Source organism: Chamaea fasciata, unplaced genomic scaffold (genome assembly GCF_029207755.1).
Source record: "Chamaea fasciata isolate MVZ Bird 193981 ecotype frontalis unplaced genomic scaffold, bChaFas1.0.hap1 SCAF_1, whole genome shotgun sequence".
Classification (NCBI taxonomy): Eukaryota; Metazoa; Chordata; class Aves; order Passeriformes; family Sylviidae; genus Chamaea; species Chamaea fasciata.
In genome coordinates this window covers 114,835,447-114,859,050 of record NW_027094086.1, presented here as the reverse complement: position 1 = coordinate 114,859,050, position 23,604 = coordinate 114,835,447, and the positions used below count along the sequence as shown (strand labels likewise).

The 23,604-nt window shown below is 39.4% G+C and overlaps 1 protein-coding gene across 5 annotated transcripts in view; it reads right to left on the bottom strand.

The window, feature by feature from the left end:
• THRB (thyroid hormone receptor beta) overlaps window positions 1-23,604 on the bottom strand; it is a 158,259-nt gene that overhangs the window by 36,306 nt on the left and 98,349 nt on the right. For 4 of the 5 annotated variants that reach the window (XM_066194395.1, XM_066194374.1, XM_066194382.1 and 1 more), the window contains one exon: window positions 14,655-14,719. In XM_066194395.1, the coding sequence (XP_066050492.1) occupies window positions 14,655-14,661 (7 nt within the window). In that variant the 5' untranslated portion in view covers window positions 14,662-14,719. Of the gene's footprint in view, window positions 1-1,243; window positions 1,692-14,654; window positions 14,720-23,604 lie in introns of those variants that run through there. The other variant, XM_066194404.1, reaches the window with a different exon arrangement.

The following is a 23,604-nucleotide window of genomic DNA, read 5'->3' as shown; positions in this document are numbered from 1 at the left end:
TATCATAATTGGAAGACCCTGTTAGCAGACATCAGTTAATTACAGAGCTTATCTCTTGAGAAAGTAATGGCCAATACTTAAAACATGTACCTTTTTTGAGTCATTCCCTGCCTCAACTTCACATGGAAACATCAAGGTAGGAAGTTTCATTTGTTCAAAAATAAAACCAAGCAGAAAACAGGCTAATTTAGCTTGACATAACATAATTAACCAGCCCCTGGATGGGACTGTCTGGGTTTGGTAGCCTCCTGACAGCCCTTAGTAAGACGTTAAAGCGATCAACACCTGACATCTGTTAGCAAAGAGGCATTCTGAGGTAAAGCACAACTAAATCTAAAGAAATCAGGTACTTAGACCAGTTTAACTTTTTCATGAGGTGATATCCTGCCTGACACTGTAATCTTTCTTCCTGGAGTGACGCAAGACTTAAGTAAAAGAAAACAACTTGTAATCCCCCTCTTCCCAATATACAGTAATTATTTTTTTAGGCAAAGAGCAATGAAGAACTATTTACCCAAGTTTAAAGAGGAGTAAGAATAACTTAAGCACTACATTTGTGCTAATACCTTAGCAACTGTGATTCCTAAAAGGAATTCCTTCAATGCTGTGCTGATGTGAACAAAACAACCTACCTCAGAGAAAATGGTTTATTCTCCTGACTAGTGAGGCAAAGAATATTCCTAACAAGTTCCACTTGAGCTCTGTACATACACTTACTGAGGCTTTGGGTATGGTTAATAACAAGAAAGAAGGCAAACTACACAGTCACAGGTGAGACCTGAACACCCTGAAAGTAGAAAAGAAGGCTTTCTTTTGTCTTTTCATTTTTAATGTATAAAGGTATGCTTTATTTTAAAAGGCCAGGTTCAAAAAAGATTTTTGATCTGCTTATAAAGATCATAAAGACAGAGACAAATACTTTTTAAAAGCCCTAAAATAAGAGATATTATTTTGTATTAGGCATTACACAGAAAAGCCCAGTAAGTACTCATCACATTGTCATAAGGGCTTTTCACAAAGCTACTACATTTATAGAAGAGCTTTGAAGAAAACTAAAAAACACAATTACCACTGATAAAAAAAAAATAAAAAAAGGTTGGTAGCAAGAAAACATCCCCACATAATAATGCTTTTACCAATGGCCAAACCCCTGACAGCAAACAAAGACATAACCTGGTTTTGCTTTGTTTTGTTTTTTTTTCCTCAATACAGCAGTTGCTGTGCTCTTTATGATGCCAGTTACCTTTACACTTTTTTTCTTCTTTTTGGTATTCCTGGGCACTTGACATGATTTGAAAGTTTGCTTTTGAATGGTCTGGCTGTAAAATTGTACTAGTCCAAGTTGAAGCATGTAGGCATTGCGGAAGCTGGTGTCCATTCCTCTGGATTTCATAATTTTTGAAATGTCTTTTCCTACAGAAACGATTTTCTGTTATGCCCACTACATTCCATTTCTGATTTCTGCCAGGAAGGTGAATCAGTCTGTCCCACAACGAGAGGCCACGTCCTGGATGTTTGGCAAATACTGCAGGGCTACAAACTGGTGGCTTTGCCAAAATCTTGCTCAGGTGTGGAGTTTTGGAAAGCAAGTGGTTCCCCAGCTCTCCTGACGCTGTGGTATTCCCGTGCATCTCCACTGGACTGCACTGATACGATGCAGAACCTTTCAGCCATGCCCATTCAGCCACCATAGTTCCCCTTCGGTAAAAGTGAATATAATATTTTCCTGTCTGAGAATCCTGAAAAAGCAGGCAGATCTATGTGGACAGGCTAACGCTAGATGTAACTTTCACAACAACACAACTACAACATGGGCCCCAGGGCAAGTTACCACCGATTTATTGCCTTGCTCATATGATCATTTGAGGTCTTGTAGGTCGAGGCTGGTCGTGAACAATTTTCAGATACTTAAAACACAAAACATCAAGGATTCAGCCTTGTTTGACTTTGCTCTTATCGTAGGCTGACCTGAGGGACACTCTGTTACCTAAGTGTGACATTCTTATGTGGGCATGCTTAGCAGTTCCGCTTTTGCTACCTACTGCCTTTCTCCGCCTGCGGTCACAGTGGAGTATCAGAGATGCTAATTTTATCACAGGAGCACAGACACTTGGCTCCAGTGTGGATAATGAACAATACCAAAGCTGCATGATTTTATCTAAATTGGTCATTGCTTATTCTTTGGTATAGAAGAAACTGAGATACCACAAGCTGACAAATTTGCAAAACTAAATACAGCTCAATTTCTATTTCTGGGCAGCAAAACTAAATTTGGTGAAATTAGCCATCAAAGATCATATTCTGTATTTAAAGAAATTATTTTATTTTATATTATATTATATGTAACAAAATTCAAACACAAAATAGCTGTTTAACTTGCATAAAGAAAATCGCAAATTCCAGACATTTGATGACCGATATCCACAGTAGTTTTAATCATAGTAAGATCCTCCTGTTCTAATCAAGTTAAGAGTTAATTTTACATCCATTTCACTCAGTAAAATATCATGTTAATAAGTAAGCGCATGCCAAGTCATTAATTTCCAGGAAAAAAAATGATTCAAAGTAAACTGGGATTTAAGCTACCCATCATAATACTGCTGTTTCTGAATCCTTTGTCTTAGGACTTCTCTTAAGTGGAATACTGTTAGTAAAGGACAAATTCCTAAAACTTAATCATGGTTGGTTTTAAGTACTGTTATCCTATGTTAATTCCTGTATGTACATACAGCTTTCCTCAATATGCTATTGAATTTTAGATGCAAACACCTTTTTTCTGCTAGGAATACAAGCTCACCTGACATTTGCAGCTACAAGTCCATTTTTTCTACTCACTGTATCTCAGCTGGACATCAGTAGCACAAATTTGAGAAAGTACCTGTCATCACGGACTTCAACACAAAGGGCAGGTAAGTTACCTACATAATTTGCCCTTACCTACTTCTAGCTTTATAGATCTGCTCTTAGTTCAGACTTGATTTTCTAAGTAAAATTAAAAATTCTAAATGCAGGAAATATGGCAAGAGAATATCACTTGTAGGAGGATAATCAGTTTAAAATAGAATAGTGAAAGTAACCCAGAAATACTAGGCAATTTAAAAAAATATAAAAGAACAGAATATAAAACTTTTTTTTGTAATTTGAACACTTTGATATTCTCTTGACTTCATAAATTTAAGCTCAGAGGGAGAGATAAGATTTCTTTGATAAGACCCTCTGGGAGCTGAGAACTTCCGTCTAAGTTCAGATCTTAGACACTTTGTTTTCTGTGGCAAAAAGAACTGTGCACTACAACCCACCCTTCCTCTAGACTTTGCATAACCTTGAACAGTGTACCTGCTTCAGTACAAGTCTACTCTCCCTTGAGTTCCTTCACACCCTAATTGTCTCCCTGCATGGATGATACTGGAATCTTCACAAAATGCAAGAGTCAGGCATATGCAATATATTTATTAAAAATATAGGCACTTCTATAATACACTCATAAATAGATGCATGTTTTGTCAGGTCCTTGAGCAGGCCAGTGATGCAACACAATTCTTGACCTTGTTTAGAAAGGTCAGTTATATGCTCAGTTATCCAGGTCTTGCTATTAGTCCTCAAGATCAGTGATTCATAATCCAGGCTGTTTATTCTCATTAGGCAAAAATTTCTAGATTTTTTCCCCAAATTTATCTTTGCTATTAAAGGCTGTCTTTGTTTTCTTTTAGCCTATGAGGATTTGTGTTAACTTTCATTTTAATTAAAAGCCATACATTCATGACTATGGTAAAAATTCTGTTCCCCAAGTATTCAGAGAGGGTGTCACACAAGGCTCATAGATTTTTAACTTTAACAGGTACTCTAAAACTCTTCATAACTTAAAAAATAAAATCAAAACATATTTTCATATTTCTTTGTTTGCAAAACATCTGTGGGACTTTGAAATATGATTATAGATACATTTAAACTATGAGGAGAAATTGACTCTATTACAGTTTCCATCATTTGGAATTTACCCAGGAAGAGTTAACCAAGGCTAGCCAAATATCAAGAAGATATATCCTCTCTTTTCCTTTTAGTTCCCTCTGAAATTTGTCTCATTATTTTGTCTGCCATGTTAGCTACAGTTCATTTAATTTTACAAGTTTCCATTTTATTTCACAAATTCTTCTCAGTCACCAGGGACATGTCACATTCAAGTTTTACTAGTCAAAGATTAAGTTGCAAGGAACTGCCACTGAGGGCTCTTGTATTTTGTCTCCTTTTCTTGTACTTCCTATACTGTGGCATGGCGGATGTTTATGTCTTAAATTACCATTGATCTTATTATAATGTTAAATTAGTTTCATGAGAGGACTACATTATTTATTCTACTCCACTGGTTCTAACATACTGCCTGAATTTCTCAAGGGCTATTTTTTTTTTTTAAACAAAAAACACATGTGAAATCTCCTGCACCTGCTCTTGGCCCTGTCAACCCAAAATCTTTGAAAAAGGATGATAATGTAATTTTGTCTCAAGCCCTTGCTTGTAAGAGAAGCATTAAGAGAAGCATCACTCTCTCCCTCTCGCTACTGTTAAAATGGCTATAATCAAGGCAGGAAGCAGTACAGCCTATTGAGAAACCATGACTAAAACCACAGGCCCTGTTTCAGAGTTAAGAGGGACAAACAAGCAGGGCCAGGGCTCTTGTCACCAAGGAATCATCAAGCAACTTCAAAATGCACACTGTAGCAATACTAGCCATCTCAGCAGTCAACAGGTAAAAAGACTTCCTCAAATTCCCATCACAAGTTTTTTTTTAAAGGGAAGCTTGTTTTTATAGAAGAAAAGTTCTAGTAGACAAACTGCCCATTAAGATTAACTAAAAGGATAGGCAAGGGGAACCCCTCAGAATTCTTTTATTACGGGCCAAAGCAAATACACCTTAATGGATAATTGTAAAGGTTGGCCTGTTCTCTGACATGCAGTGTTACCTGAATCTCAGTATATAAAGGACTACAAAAAAAAAAATGGAACAATTCATTTGTTTTCATCTCAGTGATGTGGGGGTTTTTCCCCAATTCTCTACTAGTACCTGCCGACAGCGGTCAAAGAAGCAATACACAAAAAACTCTCCCATCTTCAGCACAACTCAAGTGAAGAGAGGCATTAAGTTGTTTCTCCAGAAAGATGGAAGGTGGTAGCCAGCCAGCCAGGAGGACAGTGTTTCCTGCTGGAATGAGCTGTATACCAACCCTGAACTTTGATCCTGACAAAAACTCAGAGCGCACAAAATACGACCAAAAACCACACTGAAAGAGCTCCTGTTCCCATGCTCACAACAACATTAGAGGCACTGCATTAAATTCCTCCTGCTGTGCCCTGAGAGCTACACTAATTTTCCTTGCTTGGGATATGGCCTGTTGCAATCAAGGTGGGATTTGGATTACCATTATTATTATTACTGCTTTATGCCACAGTAGCTCCAGTTAACAGCTAGATCCATTGGTGATGAAAGCTGCTGTGACCACATAGGCAATCAGGACCTGCACCTCAGAGACTGACTACATTGCTCACACTTTTTGGGGGAGTGCAAACATTCATTTTTCACCCTCAGCAACAGGCTGTCACTTAGGCAAAAAGGTAAATTAACAGTTCTGAGATGTCAGAGGATTGCTGTTTTCCCAGTTACAAAGACACTTCCTCTAACAACAAAAACAAATAACAGAAAGTTATTTTACATTTCAAAACTGCTCACAGCAGAATTTCCACTGAACATTCTCTCCATACAGTATTTCAGTTTGCAGTTCATCAAAATAGTGGCAAGTAGGAAAGCAACTTACAGATCTCTGAATTGTCATTAACTTATTTGATAGTAAATCGTACATAATAAAGTTTTGCTTTTTTGGATATTTGAGGTTTACTGAAAAAATCCAAATGACAACAAGCGCTTCATAGAGGTTTGGGGTTTTTTTTTGTTTTTCCATTGAAGTATGCAAGCATATAAGGACACTGAAGTGGGTTGGCTTCAGAGAGATCAACCAAGGCAAATGTAATCAGGATTAGGACTGAGGGATGCACAGTAGGCTGGTGAAACAGCCTAGCTTTGTATGGACCCAGTCAAATAACACTAGAGAATTTTTACTTGATGACTTGAGAAAAAAAGAAAAAAGCAACCAAGCCACAACTGAAGGACATGTCCCCAGTAAAGCTAACACCTGATTCATACTTTGTTCTAGCATTTTAAACCCCACAAAGCAACTATAAGTAAAAGCATGTGAAATTTTCATGTGTGTTTGCGCTGGGAAAGATAAAACCATCTGTGCCAGACAAGGCTAAGGTTTCATTTCTTCTCATTAATCTTGCTGTCAGCTCACAGCATTTTATTTTCCCTCATTTATTTAGCTTCTTCTCTCCTCTTCCTCTTTTCTCTCCCATCCTTCCATTTTCTTCCCCCCAAAAAGATACCATTTTCTCTTTATGCTTCCTTATAAAAGAGGGAAACACTTCATAACTGAGTTTCACAACTTTTAAACTAGGCTCGTATGATCATTGAATAAGCAGAAGGATGGAGCCCAGCTCACACAGACTAGCCGGACTCTTCTTCTTAAATATGCAAATTCTGCCTCTGTAAATGTGCTAAACAAAACCTTTGAAAACATGTGATTTCTTTCCTAAATTTTTTAAAATACAAAAATTACAATGCCTATATGAAAAAAAACTGTACAGCGAAAGGAACTGTAACAGGTAGAACTAGGAATGTCTACTGAAACCATTAGGTGGTTTTCAGTATTTCAGAAACCAGTGCGTATGTGTATGCTTGTGGAAGTAAACAGCCAGGGTTATTTAATCCAGGACTGTTGTCCTGCTACTTGCTTCAGCAGTGGCAATGTTATAAAATATTTAAATATTACATTTTAGAATATGGATTTCAAGATTAAATTTCAGTATTTCCAATCTTTTGGACACGTGTTAAATCACTGTGAAAGAACAGCACACAGATAATTACAATAAACTTTGTAAACATTTTCTAATTCTAAGAAAAGGAAATATTAGGAAACTTGTAACAAACAATGTAAGATCTTTATCCTTGTTCTTGATATTTCTAAATGAGCTCCTCTGTGAATCAGTGCAATCACTTTTTAAAAACATGCTAAATTTCCATTAACTTTTAAAGTAATATTACACATATGCTTATCAAGAGCTGGGGTTGACATGACGCTCGAATTTCTAAACATGAGAAAAAATTATTCAGAGAAAAAGAAGACCCAGAAGAACATGACAGTTTATCTGTAAGTTGACCAGAGGCAGGTTCTGAGCACAGAGAAGCAAATGGTTCAGGGTTTTGATATGTAAAGAGCTCTTTGAAAACCTGTCCTTTGAGAAATGAACTGAAATTGTGTAGACCAATATGGAATCTTATAGCAGCTATAGGTAAAGCAAACTTACCAAAAGAAATGAATGACCAAGGCCAGCTATATGGGGAAAAGCAGTAAAACACCAGGACACACCATGGAACTAGAACAGTGGTGCTAACCAATACAGCCACATAGATGCTAAATGCATTCTTTGCTCTCTTAGTTCTGCATGACACATGGGAGGGAGTTTTTCTGAGAAGAAGCTATACCTGAACCACAGGGCTCACCTGGCTGCTGTTCTCCAAGAGGAGTCAGAAATGGATACCAAGGGAAGAGCAAGAACAAAGCAAGCACATATGAGAGTTCCACCAAGCTATTCCTCAGCCCAAGGGACTGCCTGAGCCCTTGTGGGCTTTCTATATCGCAGCAATACCCAATGGATCTGTCTTTGAACTATAGCCCAGTCTACTCTTGTGTACATCTCTGGTAAGGAATCCCAGTGTCTGTCTCTTCATGTGCAGAACCACCTCCCTCCGTTTGTTTAATTTGTTAACATTGATTTAATTCCCCACAGACAGCAATCCACCTCTCCAGGACTCATTTTGCAGACTACTGTTTGTGTGAATACAGGAATGTTAATGGATGTTTACTCTCTTCACGCTGTGTTAGATAATTCTTGTAGTGCCTGGGAACCTATTAAAATAAAAGTGAGAAGACAAAACACCATTTTCAGAATATGGCTCAAAATACATAAACCAGATCTTTAAAAACAAATAAGTTAACAGCGAAACCATTTAGGAAATCACTCAAATCACTTCCACAAATCACTTCAGATCACTGCCACCTTTTTCTAAAATCCTGATTCTGAATTTTACTTTCCTCATGAGCTTTCAAATCAATTCACACGGTCTTTCTGTAATCTCTCATTAGACCTTCCACTTCTGCCCACTGGGGAGTGGACAGTATATTTGGCTGCTGCTTGTTTACAAAATCCTGGGATACAAGCACATCATTGCAGCCCTTTCTTTTTATCAAGGTGAAACAGTTCAGGTTATTTTGGTTGTAAAATTGCTTTAAGAGATAGCCAGTATCTTGAAACACCTCCCATTGAAGGGCTGAGGGTTGAGGAATGGCCAGGTAAAACAAACAAAGGTACTAAAACTAGCAGTCTTGACAAACATATAATTTGTTAAAGACAAAAAAGGTAAATAAACAAATAAAATCTGCCCAAACAATGCAGTCAAAGCTTCTTCAGTAAGAAAGACAAACATGGATGTGAGGAGAGAATTCTTTTAACTTGCTGGGTACAGGTTTAAACCATTTTCAGAAATACAACAAAGCAATAGTGAAAGGCCTTTGTGCATGGTAACATGTACACATCTCCTGAAGCATTTGTCTTCTTTTATGATATGCACTGGAACAAATCTGATGCTTTTAGAGAACATAATGAGAAGTGGATTTAGTCTATGTAAAAGGTATTTTTATATGGAAATAACTGAAAAATGCCTGTTTGGATTGATCCTCCAGTTTACCAACAGCTTTACAATCAGCACCAAAAAAAAAAAAATACAGTCCTCTCTACATACAGGGATCAACACCAAGGGCAAGTGTTTCAAGTTCATCGGTCTGACATACAGTTATCAGAAGAACTAAACAGCAGCTGTGGTCAGGCTTTTGAAGATCATAAAATGACAGGCTGCAACTCCTGTGGCAAGCAGAGTAAACTGCTTTATTTTATAGACTATTGGAGAAGACTTAGAAAAAACAGGACATTTTACTCCTTTTAAATAACCACTCTAAAAACTTCTTGCCTGCAAAATGAACAAGTACATTTTATACTAACAACACTTTGCAGTCCTCCTCACCTGATGCCAGTAGTGAAACACAGCTACACAGTCTAAGTATTACACCCAAAATTTCAAACACAATAGTCAGCTCCCAACAGAAACAACTTTCAGAAAAATGAGTTCGCAAAAGAAAAAACAGCTCTGGCTTTAAATAAAACTACTCAGAAAGGGACTAAATATACTGACAGATCATTAAAAAAAAATAGAAAAAAAATCAACATTAACATAATGAAACGTACTTAAAATGGCTAGCAAATGCTATAAACCTAAAAAAAAATAATGCTACTACAAAAAAAAAGTTTGTTCTCTCTGTTCTTTGTGAAATCTAATCAGATCCCCCACCCCTTTTTTTTTCTTTTTCTTTTTTTTTTTGAAAATGTGTGATCTTCTGTGGAAAAACAGCAGGTATTCGTAACTTGGAAAGAAAACACAACATATTAAAGAACTGCATAAAATCTGAAACATTTCAAAATGTTTTCCAGACTACTTAGCTTTTGTATTTATATAGCACTTTTAAAAAGCACTTTTGAAAATATTAAATTTTGAACCAAAAAAAGAGGTAAAATTAACCCAGAGTGTCTTTAACCTAGAACTTAGCAAGTGTGATATTTTTAACTGCATATTCAGAAATACGCTTCTAAGTAATAAGAGCCATCATGGAGTGATTCATAGCTTCATGCAAAAACATCCCACAATATAAATCTTGTTAACCTTTTGAAAATCCCCAAAAGCTCATGACAAAGCTGCTGAATCCTGGTGTAACAGAACCTTATATTAAAGTATTTACTGTCCTCCTAGAAAGTCCATTATTTAAAAGAAATAATACACTTGAGTTAGTCGGATTTTATCATGGTCTGGCAGGCAGAGAAGTGTCAGACAGTGATGTATGTCAAATTAAATTATCCTAGGAAAATCATTACAGAAATTCGGGAGAAATAATTTCTCAGCTGATGTCAAACAATAAACTGTTCTCCGCCTGAATTAATGTCAAGTTTACAGGGTAATGAGCATTACAGTGAAAAGACTCATGAAGAAAATGTGGTACCTTTCCTATTCTATTACTTTTCCCAGTTCTTGGAAACTACGTGCAACACCCTTGGAGACACTGGTTTTCAAATGGATTTGTTGCACAAAAGCTGATTAATTTTCTCCTCCAAATGAGGGACCTGTTTCAAGAAACGTTGCATATTAAATTCTACTTACTGAAAATATGCATTTATGACATTTAAATTATATTCCCCAATGTAAGCACTTAATTTTATTATAATTCCTATCTTGATCTAACTTCACAGTCATTACCAAATAGAACAGTGTGGATATTTGAGTAGAAGCAAAATGACTGGGTAGATTTTGAAGCTCCCAAGTAAAAGCAGAGTAAAACCTTGGCCTTACTGAAATCAGTGAAAGAACTGCTGCAATTTTACTGGAACCACTATTACACTCTTTACAGTCTCTCTTCATCTGCCATGAAGGTAAAAATTATGAGATTTACTGTATTCTACACATATTATTTTCTAGGTTTTAGAACCCATTCATGAATTTCTTCTTCAGTTTTTGCTCTAATAAATAAAGTACGATGAAAATATGTCTCAAGGTTTGTCCTGCATTTTGGGAGAAAATGTACAGAAGGGAGCCTTCAGTGATAGCTGTGGCCAGTGAATAGTGATGCTAAACCAGAAGCTTCATTACAGTGTTAAAACAGAAAGAAACTTTAAAAATTATTTTACACATTTATTTGAAAGTACTATTTTCTCAATGAATAAATAACACTTTCCAACTTTTTTGGTATTCTATTGTGCAAATGTATGCACATAAAAGAACTTGCTCTAATTGCTAAGACAGTACTAATTTTATAATGCTGACGAAGTCTTTTTTCTCAGACACAACTCTGTGGGCAGCAATTGTTGGTGTCAACTGTAAAACTGCTGATGAACATTGTTGTTGCAGCCCAGAAAACCAATCATACCATAGGCTGCATCCAAAGCTGTATGGCCACAGAGCAAGCAAGGAGATTCTGTCCCTCTATTCCCCTCTCATGAGACCCCCACCTGGAGCACTGCATCCAGCTCTGGGGTCCTCAGAACAGGAAGGACATGGACCCGTGAGTCCAGAGGAGGGACACCAAGATGATCACAGGAATCAAACACCTCTCCTATAACAAAAGCTTGAAAAAGTTGAAACTGTTCAGCCTTGAAGACGGAAAGCTCTGGGGCCTTTATTATGGCTTTTTAGTACCTGAAGGGGGCTTTTAAGAAAGATGGGGACAAATTTTTTAGCCTGTTGCAACAGGATAAGGGGTAATTGTTTCAGGCTGGAAGAAGGTCAGTTTAGATTTACAGATACGGCAGAAGGTTTTTACAATGAAGGTGTTAAAACACTGCAACCAATTGCCCAGACAAGGGGCACCCCAACACAATCAGGTTGGATAGGCACCTGAGAAACCTGATCTAGTTGAAGATGTCCCTGCCCATTGCAGGGGGGCGGGATGAGACCATTTTTAATGGTCCTTTCCAACCCAAGCCATTCTGTGATTCTACAAAAGAAAATTCACATTTAATAAAAACAATGTTTCAAAACAGAAACGCTAAATTTTCAGATTTGCTTTGTTGCACTTCAGTGTGCGATGGCTCGTCTGAAAACTATTTACTTTACCAAGCTTCAGTTAATGAGAACAGAATGCACCTGTCTCAAAGGTTCCTAATACTCAAAGACATACTATGTCCACTTCTCCTGAAGCATCCCTTTATCTCAATGTATCTCTATGTTAGGTGTAAAAAAACCTGATTAGGCAAGTCTTGACACCTAGAACTGGCAGAGTTGCAAAAACAAACTGACAAACACTGTGTCTACAAAACCTGTGGTTCCAGCTTTTCACTTGTCTGCTTCCTATGACATCAAGAATTCAGTATTAGGTAGTTCATTAACTCTATCTGTATTGCTGGGTGAACTCTGACTGCATTCTGAGGAAAAGGAAGAGTAGTTTCGACTTCATTAATTCAACATTTGTGTTTCAGTTTAGTTTTTTGTGTGCAAATATTTTACCTCATACACTGACTCTGCTTTTTATTTTTAATTTTATTAACTTTTAAGTAAGGGCTTCCACATTTCTGAAATCCTTCTGTGATACCCATAACTCTGAAATTCCCAAAATAATTTTGGCAAACTAGAACCCTCTCTATTAAAACTCTATTACAAGCTATAAGCACATAAAATAATCACACCAGTATGTATTTTTAAAGATGAGATGTCAAAATATTCAAAATATTTTTCTTACAGAAACTGCAAATGTACTAAAGCCTGGTTTTATTGTCAAGGTCAAATTCTACAATCTCCTGTCAGAAAAAATGTCTCTAAATTGCACTAGAACCTGATGGCTTTCAGGCAGTGCCTAAAAGTGGAAAATAAATACCACAGTAGAAACATAACATATGGGGAGAAAAGTTATCTATCAAAAATACAGAATAATACAGCCTGTTATTTTAGCCAACTGGTTTGGTTTCATATTAGATTCTGCTTCCATATTCCAGCGACTCAGTAACAGAATCTAAACTTCCATTATCATTCATTAGAAAAGGACTCGTCTGGCTCTGGATCATGGTATTTATGAAGTTTTTATACAGTTTGAAAGACTTTCATTTCATCCATGCTTCTCTTCACATTTACGCTCATGTGGGAAATGTCATTCCTATAACCAGAAACAGAAAATATGAACTGCTCATAATGAAAAGTGTTGGATATCTGCAGCTGTACAAACAATCATCTCCATCTCAACCCTTTTTATTTTTTTTTCCTTGATGATAATTTTCCTTGCACATATTTGTTCTGCTGACTTCTGTCAAAAGAAATATAGATCCTTCCAATTAGGCTTTATGTTTCTCTGAGCTGAGCAGAGCTGCCCTGCCAGGGGCAAGTCCAGAGAGACAGGACTGATTAGAGTGCTAGTGGAAAATCTCCACAAACCCACCCTCCACAGGAAGCCACAGACCCAACAGATAAGGTGAGGATAAAGTGGGTACACTGCGTTTCCTTCCTCATCTCTTGCCATCACACAGCAGAAGCTATTAACTGCTCCCTCCAAAACCACAGCGACGTCAAGCCCTGTAGTAAAATGCCATAAAACACAGTTCAGCATGAGACAAGGAAGCGCACAACAGAGAGCTGGAAGAGACCAAGTTACATGCCAGTGCTTTAAATTCTTCCAAAACAGGCGTTTGCCAAATGAGATCACCATGCCCAGAATGCCTGCAGGACAATGCAAAACCACTGCAGCAGGGCTGGCCAATGCAGCCTAAGGACACTAACCCCTTTCCGATCCACATGTGGCAGTGATGCTAAGTCAGAACCTGACACACCAACCAAGCATCAGTATTCCACTTCATTCCACAAAATGCTCTCTGCTTCCTTCTTATATTTGTCTCTGCTTCAATGGGCAGCAAACAAATCATAAAAAGACACACCTTTTCATATTCTCAAATAATAAGTTTAACTATGGAAGCATGTATTTACATAATACTCTGTTTCTTCCAATGAATTTCACCTCTTCTCTAGAAACCTAAAGGCAGAAAACCATCTTTGCTGGTGAATGCAGCTGTTACCCTTGCTGGCCAGTACAAATGGACGAGAGCCTTCTAGGGAAAAGGAAAAGAAAATTGATCTGCATAGTCAAGTAAAAATAAACTGTCCCTTGGGCAGAACACCAGGAATACAGTCCTGTTAGTGATGATTTTTCCTATGTAGCACATGCTGTATTTTGCAGGGTTTTAAAAGGTCCCATTTATGTGCTTGGCTCTTGAAATACACATTGACAAACAGTATCAGTAGAGCATTTTCTTAGGCAAATTGATGAATACTAGAAAAAATTCTGGAAGTCTGAAATTATCTGGCCTTCTATATGATCTCCACATAATAAGCACATCCTTCTAGACACCTTGTTCTGGGATTAGGTACATGGGGGTTCTGACACAGTTAATTTACGTGTAACCTTCAGATGCTCTGCAACTGGCCAGGATAAGATGGTTAAGCAGTCTTAAAATGGTTAATGGTCATGTCAACTCTGGATCTTCAGCCCACTTGCAGACCTAGTCAATAATTCTCTTAAGTGTACTTGGCAACCTATGTAAAATAAGTTTGACTGTCTCACTTTGAAGCTCAGGGAATATGTCCATGTTACAAGATAACTTAGGCCAGGATACTCAGCAGAAACTGTTCCTGTGCTGGCAGCTTCAGCAGGAATGCTGAAGTTGGGATGTGCATTTAGAACAGAAAACAACTAGGTTCGGGAAGGCAAACCAAGGATGATGAAAGTTTCAAAAATGTTGGGGAAGATTACTATGTTTCCCACATCTCTGTGCTCTGGATGGAAGAAACATATCCATTCACAGCACCAATGGATTCAGAAATTGTCAAAGAAGCATTTTTCAATAAATACTTAGCAATAATCACTCCAGAAAAGCAAGAAATATTGCATGTTATTAAACATCATTACCTGACATACTGCTGGGAGTTATGGATATGTAATCATTCTTGTCCTTCTTCTGTCACCAATGTCACCTGCCAAAAAAAAAAGAAAAAAACCCCCATGTAATATGTTCATAAATGCTCATCTGCAGAATACCACTAACATTCAACCAAGATGGAACCTTCTGGGTCTTGAATAGCACGGTCAATGCCTGATGGCTTAACACATTAAATTCAAACCACTTTGCTAGCTGCTAGCTGCCTGAGGTAACAAATGTAAATAGGGTCCAAAACATGGTGGACTGGAGGAGCTGTGGTTAACAGGGATTTGGAAGCAACATTTAAAAGCTTATGCCTACTGATGCTGGGGGAAAAAAAAAAAAAAAAAGAAAAAGCTTCTGCCCACTTCATGGAATACTTTCCTTTTTTTTTTTTTCTTTTTTTTTTTTTTCTTTTTTTTTCTTTTTTTTTTTTTTTTTTTGCAGAAGTTTCTCTAAGTCTCGTATGTGACTTTAGGAGCTAACTGGTTTCTGCTTTACAGTTTCTAATGATATATGTCCATTAGTCTCAGGTTCAGTAAAAACAGAGGATTCAAAGGAATTAGAAATTCTCTGTCACATTTACATCGATTCTTACTAACGTCATTTGAAACCCAAAAGTCTACTGACTTTTCCAAAGTTCTGAGACGTAAACAGTAATTTTACTCATGTGGTAGAAAAGTAATTTACGTGTACTTAACATTTAACTTTTGAACAATGACATTTTCCATTTTATTAACAAGACACTTGCAGCTGTGAAGAACTGAATCTGGTGTTTTAAAGCCTTGTTTTGGATATTAAGATTGTGCCCCCCTTTCATATGTCCACACACACACACACACACTGACCTACTATTTTTTGTTGTTTGGTAGCAAAGACCAAAGCCCTGCAAGCTAATTTAGCGCCAGGACAGAAAGTCATGGATACCAGTTAAGAAAACATCCTTCAGCCATGTCAGTATTTATACCAGCCCTCACGTTTTTCACACGGAGGCATCACAGGCAGCATGCCCTTGTTCAGCCATCCCTCCCCAAAACACAGCGCCCAGCTGGATGATCCCAGCTCGCTCCCTAGTTTAAGCACCAACAATCCAACCCAAGCAGAGGCAATCCTAAAGGCATTACTCCAGAATAGCCACAAGATCTCATTAGAATTTTTAAGTAAGAAATCCCGGGCCTAAAAGTGACCCCAATAATGCTTGCGGAAAACTAGCCTGAGAATACAATCATGCTCTCTTGAACATCCATCCCCTTGTACTCAGCACTGGTGAGGCCACACCTCAAACACTGTTTGGGGTGAGTTTTACTTCACTTTAAAAGAACATTGATGTGCTGCAGCACATCCAGAGAAGGGCAACAAGGCTCGGGAAGAAAACATGTCCTATGAGGAAGGGCTGGGGTTGTTTAGCCTGGAGGAGGCTCAGGGGGAACCTCACCCCTCTTTACAACTCCCCAAAAGGAGAATGTAGTGAGGTAAGACTGCAGTTAGAGGACCAGAGGAAATGGCCTTCAGCTGAGACAGGGGAGACTCAGATTAGATATTACATAAAATTTTTCACTGTTAGGGTGGTCAGGCATTGGAACAGGTTGCCCAGAGAGGTTGTGGAGTCACCATCCCTGGTGGGGTTTAAGAGGCACCTGGATCTGGTGCTGGATGATGTGGTTTAGGGGTTACTGTGGTAGTTCTGGGTTGATGTTTGGACTGGATGATCTAAAAGGCCTCCTCCAGCCTTGCTGATTCTGTGATTCTGTGAACAGAAAATACCTCTCTTTTAATGTTAGTGTGGAAGTGACATTTTAGAGAGCAAGTACAAACTCTCTTAAATTGTCCTGATCATCATGTTACGGTAAGAAACTGGCCTTCGTTAACAAACTTGTGGATTTTATTACTCTCCATCCATTCAGTGCCCCAGCCCTGTCCCTGTTTCCTCTTGGCCACCGTTTCCTCGCACAGGGAGCCTTTCCCTCGAAACAAGCATCCTCCCCTAGCAGCGGGCTGAACACGGAGCGCATCTGCTGCGCTTAGGCGGGGGTCAGAACGAGAGAGCAGGTGAGGCGGAGTACTGGGTTAATAAATGTACCTGCGACGGGGCCCCAGCGCTTCCCCTGAGCTCATCGGCCTCCGGGGCGCTCCCGCAGCTCAGACCCTGCTCGGGTACACGCGGTGTGGGCGGCGCGCCCCGCTACCCGAGACGGGGCGGAAGGCAGCGCCGGCGGCCAGCCCGGGAGGCGCAGGGCAGCGCCGCAGGGAAAGGGCGCCGGGAAGAGCCGCAAGGAACGGGCACTGGGAAGGGCCGCAGGGAAAGGACACCGGGAAGCGCTGCAGGGAAGGAGCACCAGGAAGGGCCGCAAGGCAGGGGCGCCGGGAGGAGCCGCGGCCTCCCCGGCCGGCCGCCCGCAGGCAGAGCCCGGCCGAGGCGCGGCGCGGCAGCGCCCCATGGCGGCCGCGCGGGAGCGGCCCGCGGCTCAGCCCCGAGCGCCATTGCCGGGTTTTCCCGTCGCTCCGTGCCTTCCTTGCCTTGACCGGCCGTGTGAGCATATAGGCTTTAAATTAAATTAATTGCTAGTCCAACATGTCGGAATTGTTCATGATAAAAAAAAAGAAAAAACCAAAAACCAAAAAAAACCCACAAACCAAAACAAAACAAAGCAAAAAAAGAAAAACAACCCAAAACCCCAAAAACCCCCAAACAATAAAGAACCAAAGAAACCCCAGCAAACAAAAACACAAAAAACACCCCCACAAGACACAAACATACATACACCCCCCCCCCCCCCCCAAAAAAAGAAAGTAGGAAAAAACCCCAAACAAACTCATAACCATATCCTATCCAGAGCTGGAAGGGACCCACAAGGATCGTCGAAGTCCAGCTCCTGGCCCTGCACAGGACAGCTCCAGGAATGTGATCCTGATGGGTCCCTTCCAACTCAGCAGATTTTATGATTCTGTGATTCTGCAGAATCACACATGCCTGAGAGTGTTGCCTTGGGCTCCTGGAGCTGTGACAGGCTTGGGATCGTGACCACTTCCCTGGGGAAACAATTTATTTTGTTCTTTCTAATTTCCTAGTAATCTGAAATGATTTCTCCCTGTAGTATATTATACTGAATGGAAAGTACTGATTACAGGATATAATGCTCATCCTGTTTGCAAAGCAAGCAAAACTTGCTGAAGTTTTACAGAGGAAACGTCTTTACATGAGGGATGCAGAGCACTGGAACATGCTACCCTGGGAAATCATGAAGTCTCCCCCTCTGGAGACATGTAAAACACACCTGGACATGTTCCTGTGTCACCTGTAACCTGCTCTATGTGACCCTGCCTTGGCAGGGGGGTTGGACTGGATGATCTCCACAAGTCTCTTCCAACCCTAACTAGCCCGTGAACTGGTAAAATCCTCCAGCATATGTGTGACGATGTGTGTTTTTACCTCATCTTTTCTCCCAGGCAAGGCACCTGAGAATTCATCTGGGCTCTTAGAAAAGATGGAACCTCCTCAATCTTATAAGGGAACAGCAAATACTCTGCTTGATATTTGCCACGTACCAACCACACAACCAGAGGTGACCATGAAAGGTCTTTCTTTTTGCTGCTGACATCTTGTGGAACTTCAAAATCCTTCACAGTTTGTCAATTCAGATTTGAGAAGATAACAAATTTAGATCAGGCCTCCAATTAAAATCAGACGCTGACCCATCCCACCACATCATGGGATGTCGTGAACCTCAACAATAAGCCATTTCCCAGAATTTAATTGTGGTTTGGTGACTCACTGACACACAAGCATACTTGAAGCAAACACTTGAGTGTTTTAAACAAAAATTCTGCCCCTCCTGTAAATAATTACTTACTAAACATAAAATTATTTGGTTTGTACCAATCTATTAAAAAGGACGATAAAAAAGGATAAATACAACGTTCTGCAATGAATTCTGTACAGAGAAAAATTCTAGTTATCCTGGGAGTTTTGCCATTTTCCCTGATGAGACTAGGACTTGGCATAAAAGCAGCTGTCACTTGTGTAAAAAAACTAATTACAAAATAACTGTAAGAAAAGCTGGTCTTTTGTTTTGAAGCATTACACTAACATATCTGGCTTTGGCAGTCTTTTTGTGTGCCACAGCATAAAATGGAGATTGTGCATCCTCTTTTTCTCCTCATACCTGCCTAGAGATAAAGTTTCTTGGAGCAGATCTTAATGTTGCTGTAAATGTACAGCATCTTGCCCATCTGGCATCTCCACTAGGTCAATTTAGCAACCGCCAAAAGATACACAGTAACTGGGCCCATTTGTAATACCTGCTTTGTGATGATGATTTTAATCATCATTATGATGATGATTTAAACCATTAATTAAAATAATGATAAATAATAATTAAAATCATAGTGGTAATTAAAATATTTTATGATTTTAATAATGTTCCCAAATGTCTTGGGATCTTTTCTAAAGGGTGCTTCTATACCGCATTTTATATGCCAGAAGTAATTTCCTATTTTTCTTTCCAAGGAATGTTGCCCACAGATGGAAACATGGCGGATATACAGAACTATTTATCCATTCTGGCACACACATAGCACAGTCTTCTGAAGGCACAACACAGCTTCTACTTCTACACGAGCAAGAATATTAAGTGGTGTCTATATTAATTGTAGCCAGTTCCTCTTGAAGGCATAGCTGTGTAAGATGTTGGAGGAAATCAGGTTCTTTTTAAGAGTCTACAGCTAAAAAGTAGTGAGCAGGAACAAATGGGAAGGATGCAGATGAGTCACAGATGAGCCTCCACTGCATCAGGCCAGTAATGTCTAGGGGTCTTTATGGACGCTGCAGAGTAAGTTTCTTTCTTGCCAGAAGTGACACAATTTTTATGGCTAAGCTTAGCTAACATCACAGGGAGCAGGGAGCAGGCTTTGTTAGATTATCTTTTGTGTGTTGAGCACTTACTTGCCCACAAAAGAGCTACCCAAGGTCTCATGGCTCTGAGTCACAGTCCCTGAGCACGCAGCATCAATTCAGAGGCTGCTATCTCACATCCCGCATGACCTCCCTGCTAGAGGGTTGCAGCAGCAGACTGGGCACTTTGCTCCTTCTCCATCAATAGCATTATACTGCACTTTTCTCTTCTTCTTTCTTTCTTTCTTTTTTTTTTTTTTTTTTTTACAAGGTAGTCTTCATGATCATATTGGATGCCTGAAATGAAAGCAGCCCGAAATGCATACTGCATCCTCATGCAGAGTATTTTTTCAGATCTACAGCCCTGCACCAGGAAAATAATATTCTAATACTGCCCCTAAAGACATTTTAAAAAAGAGACATCTTTGGAATCTTCAGCTCCTGTGGCCTGAATAGGTGATATTTGGAATTAATTCTCAGGCTCTGGTCTCCAATACAGAAGTACTGTCTAGCCATATTGCCAGTTACTGCACATCCTTGCTTTTTCCATAATGAATGGCGATTAACCAATTAGCATTAATCAGTGCAGTTAGGTGTTTTCCCACTTTCACCAAGTGCCTCCTCCTTCACATGAATGCATCAGATTTACCAATGACTATCTAGCAGGAGTTTGCTGCCCAGCGGATGAAGGTGCTTTTGACAGTATTCTGATGTTTCAGATGCAAATGGTGGCTGCCAGTCTCCTCTAGGCCAGGGCCAGGGTAATTTTGTGGTTTGAATCCTGGTTCCTGTCCATACCGTGAATCGCGCACCCTCTGGAAGGCCTCAGGCTTCCCTTCCCACTCATCAAGCAGCTGCACAGGGTGGACAAGCACTGCTGCCTCCTGTCTCTTCTCAAGGCAGGTGGCAAAAGCGATTTTGCACCTTTCAAAAGCACTGACAAGCTGTCCAGCTCCTTGCTGGACTGCTCTTTGACATCCCCTTTTAAAAGCCAGAGAAGGGCCATGGGGCAACCTGGATCATTTGCACAAGTCCCTCCTGTAACCCTACCTGCAATTCCTGATGTCTCTGGCTTATCCCTGGCACTCTTACACAACACTCTTACACAACGCCTGCCAGGAGCTGGGCTGCCTCCAGGGAGGCTGAGAACAGGGGAGGGCTGCTGGCAGACCCGGGGACGGGGGGGATGTCCCCTGCCCAGGTCCTGGGAGCTGATGAGGGCACTGAGCAGGATAGCAGAGCATGTAGGTTTTGGAACTGGGCACAGGGGGAAAGCTCCATCACAGTCAGAGCGAGAGCTCCAGGACACCAGCCCCTCATGCACTGCCATTCCACAAGTTATGGCACTTCTTTTTTTTGTCTTGGGGGCTATCTTGGCTTGGGAGTGATGAGTTATGGGATGTATCATCTGAATATTTTGTTCTGTAAACTCCCTCTGTGGAAGTTGCTCTCACTTTTAAGTTCGTCTTTAGTGAAAAATCCAGAATAGCAACTCCACATCAGGAAAAATTACAAGGTAGCCCATAGGCTGTATTGATGCCTAACTGAATTTTAAAATTTGTTTCAATATTTAATATTTCAATATTTAACAGCGAAGCAAAGTTAGTATCTTGGAGCTAGTTATACAGAGGATTTTGCTAGTTATACATACTCAGTATAAAATGTACTAGACCATGGCTTATGGTACATGATACATTTATTATGAGCCAGCAGTATTTCCTCCCTTGCAAAACATAATGAACAAATGTGCATTGCATGAGAAATAAAAATCTGTTTTTCCAAATACGTTTATATTTGGAAAAGCACCCATAAGAACTAGCTGGTAGGCACAAGCTCAGAAGTGGGCTTTGACTCATGCTTTTTATTGCTAGTATAGCTCAGCTCACGAGGACACAAAAACATGCAGTAAAGCACAAAATCAAAACCCACAGTGCACAGTTTATCTGTATAAACATTTGCAGTCTATCCCAAAACATAAGAACAAAAAGGCAAAGAGCTATTGAGCTTTTTAATAGGAAGGTCCAGTAATTCTGTGTAATATCCCCCTCTCACAGACTCAACTCATGCTCAGCTCTGTGCAGGCATCAGCACATTTTTTTACAGCACGAAAGCCAGAAAATTATTACATGCAGACAATAAGTCTCATAAAAGACAATGGTTAACTTCACTGTTTAACAGGTTTTTGAAAGCTCTCGTGTTTCAATAACCAGATCTGCAGGATAAACACAACTGACTTAGACAGAAAAACTAATTCTTCCTGTAGTCTCACTGTAGTAAGGCTTTGGATCTGGCATATGGTTTTCAGGACAGTCTGAATTACAAAGCTGTTGATTTGAACATAGCTACAAGAAAAAAAAAAAAAAAAGACCCAGTGTCGCAAAATAAAGTAATGCAAGACAGAAGCAAGATAGAAATTGTTTTTATGATTTCATCAAAACTTAATGGCTTACTGTACTGGGGTAAATATATCTTTTTATAAGTGGAAAACATAATAATGAATTATTATACATGGAAAATATAATAATGCATTTCTTCATAGGCAAAAAGAAACAGAATTTCAGTGTGTCTGTTGGTCTCCCAGTAGCCTGAACAGATTAGAAAGGCAGTTCCATAAGTATCATTGAAAGAACACAGAGGGAGACTGTAATATTACCTTTAAACCACCTGGGCATCAAGCAGAAAATGGAATATGTAGTTCTCCTCTTGCCCTGTACTTACAGAAATGAGTAATGTTATCTCATTTCCAGAGTATCTCAAATCACTTATTATCACGATCTGAAGCTGCCGACTGCCCCTAAGATGTAAAGGCTCTAAGAAATCTACTTACATTCAGCTTAACACTAGGTCAGCATAATGGGCTGCAGCCTTCTCTTCGCTTTACTTCATCCCCCGGCAGAAATGTCAGCTCTCCAGCATTTTGCTTTGACCTACTACATGCGTACACAGGAGGGCATGAGAGGAACACAGAACTGGAGACAGCCCTGTTTAGCCACTATTTCGATAAACCAGGGTTCTATTGACTGGGAGGGATTTCCTTAACTTGAAGTGTTACAGTGTGAGTTAGCCAGCCTTGCCAAAGAGTAGCTGATCTGTAACTGTGAATAAAGTGATGTTTGTATCATTAAAGATTTAAGCCTTTATTAACAAAAACTTCTACCAGCTTGAATAAATATGTAGTTGAGCAAGGATCCTGGAGGGCAGAGAATGATAGAAAAGCAAAGGGGGGGGGGGGGGCTGTTATACAAAAGATCTCTAAATTGAGTGATAATTTTGTGGTTTTGTGAGATGCTTCATGGCTTTTGTGTTCTTTCTCCAGCACACGGGTGTTCCATTCAGACATCAGCTTTGACATAAAACTTTCCTTGTTTGTCTGTTTTGTTCTGTCGACTCAGGAAACATTAGTTTTCCCTGAAATTTCAACAAGGGACAGTTTATCTTCCATGCTAATTTCTCTTATTACTCACTTAGAAGCATGTATTAGATGAAGGCTGTCTTGAGTTACCTACCTACTCTGCAACTGACTGATGTTAATTAATTGCAAAGATAATAAATTTCTAAGACTTTCCTTGAAACTGGTGAATTTCGCCCCTCATGATGGAATAGATAAGGAAAAAGAATATTTTCTAAATGTCAAGAGGGGAGGTACCTGGATGAATCTTGTTAACACGAATGCATTTTGTCAATGCTTCTTATATATGCTGTGCCTAAAAAATCAGTGAAGCAGAAATGAGTATGTTCTAATCTACAAATGTCACTCTGAATAGGGATAAGTATTACCCTAAAGATTGGTACTGGCATTTGTTTGAGCTATTTTCAGGGATTCAGATATGAACAGCAGAGTTAATTCAGCTTTAGGCTTTCTGCTTTTCTTAACCAGAGCTTCAGAAAGTCATCACTTAGTTGAAAAAAATAAATTCTAAAATAAAAAAAAAAGTCTAAATGAAAAATTGTTATCTGTATTGCAGGCTTTGAGTTACAGTTTGCAAATATATAGAACTTTGCAGAAAGCCTTGGAAAACAAAATAAGAGATGCTTTTACTGCTATGGAT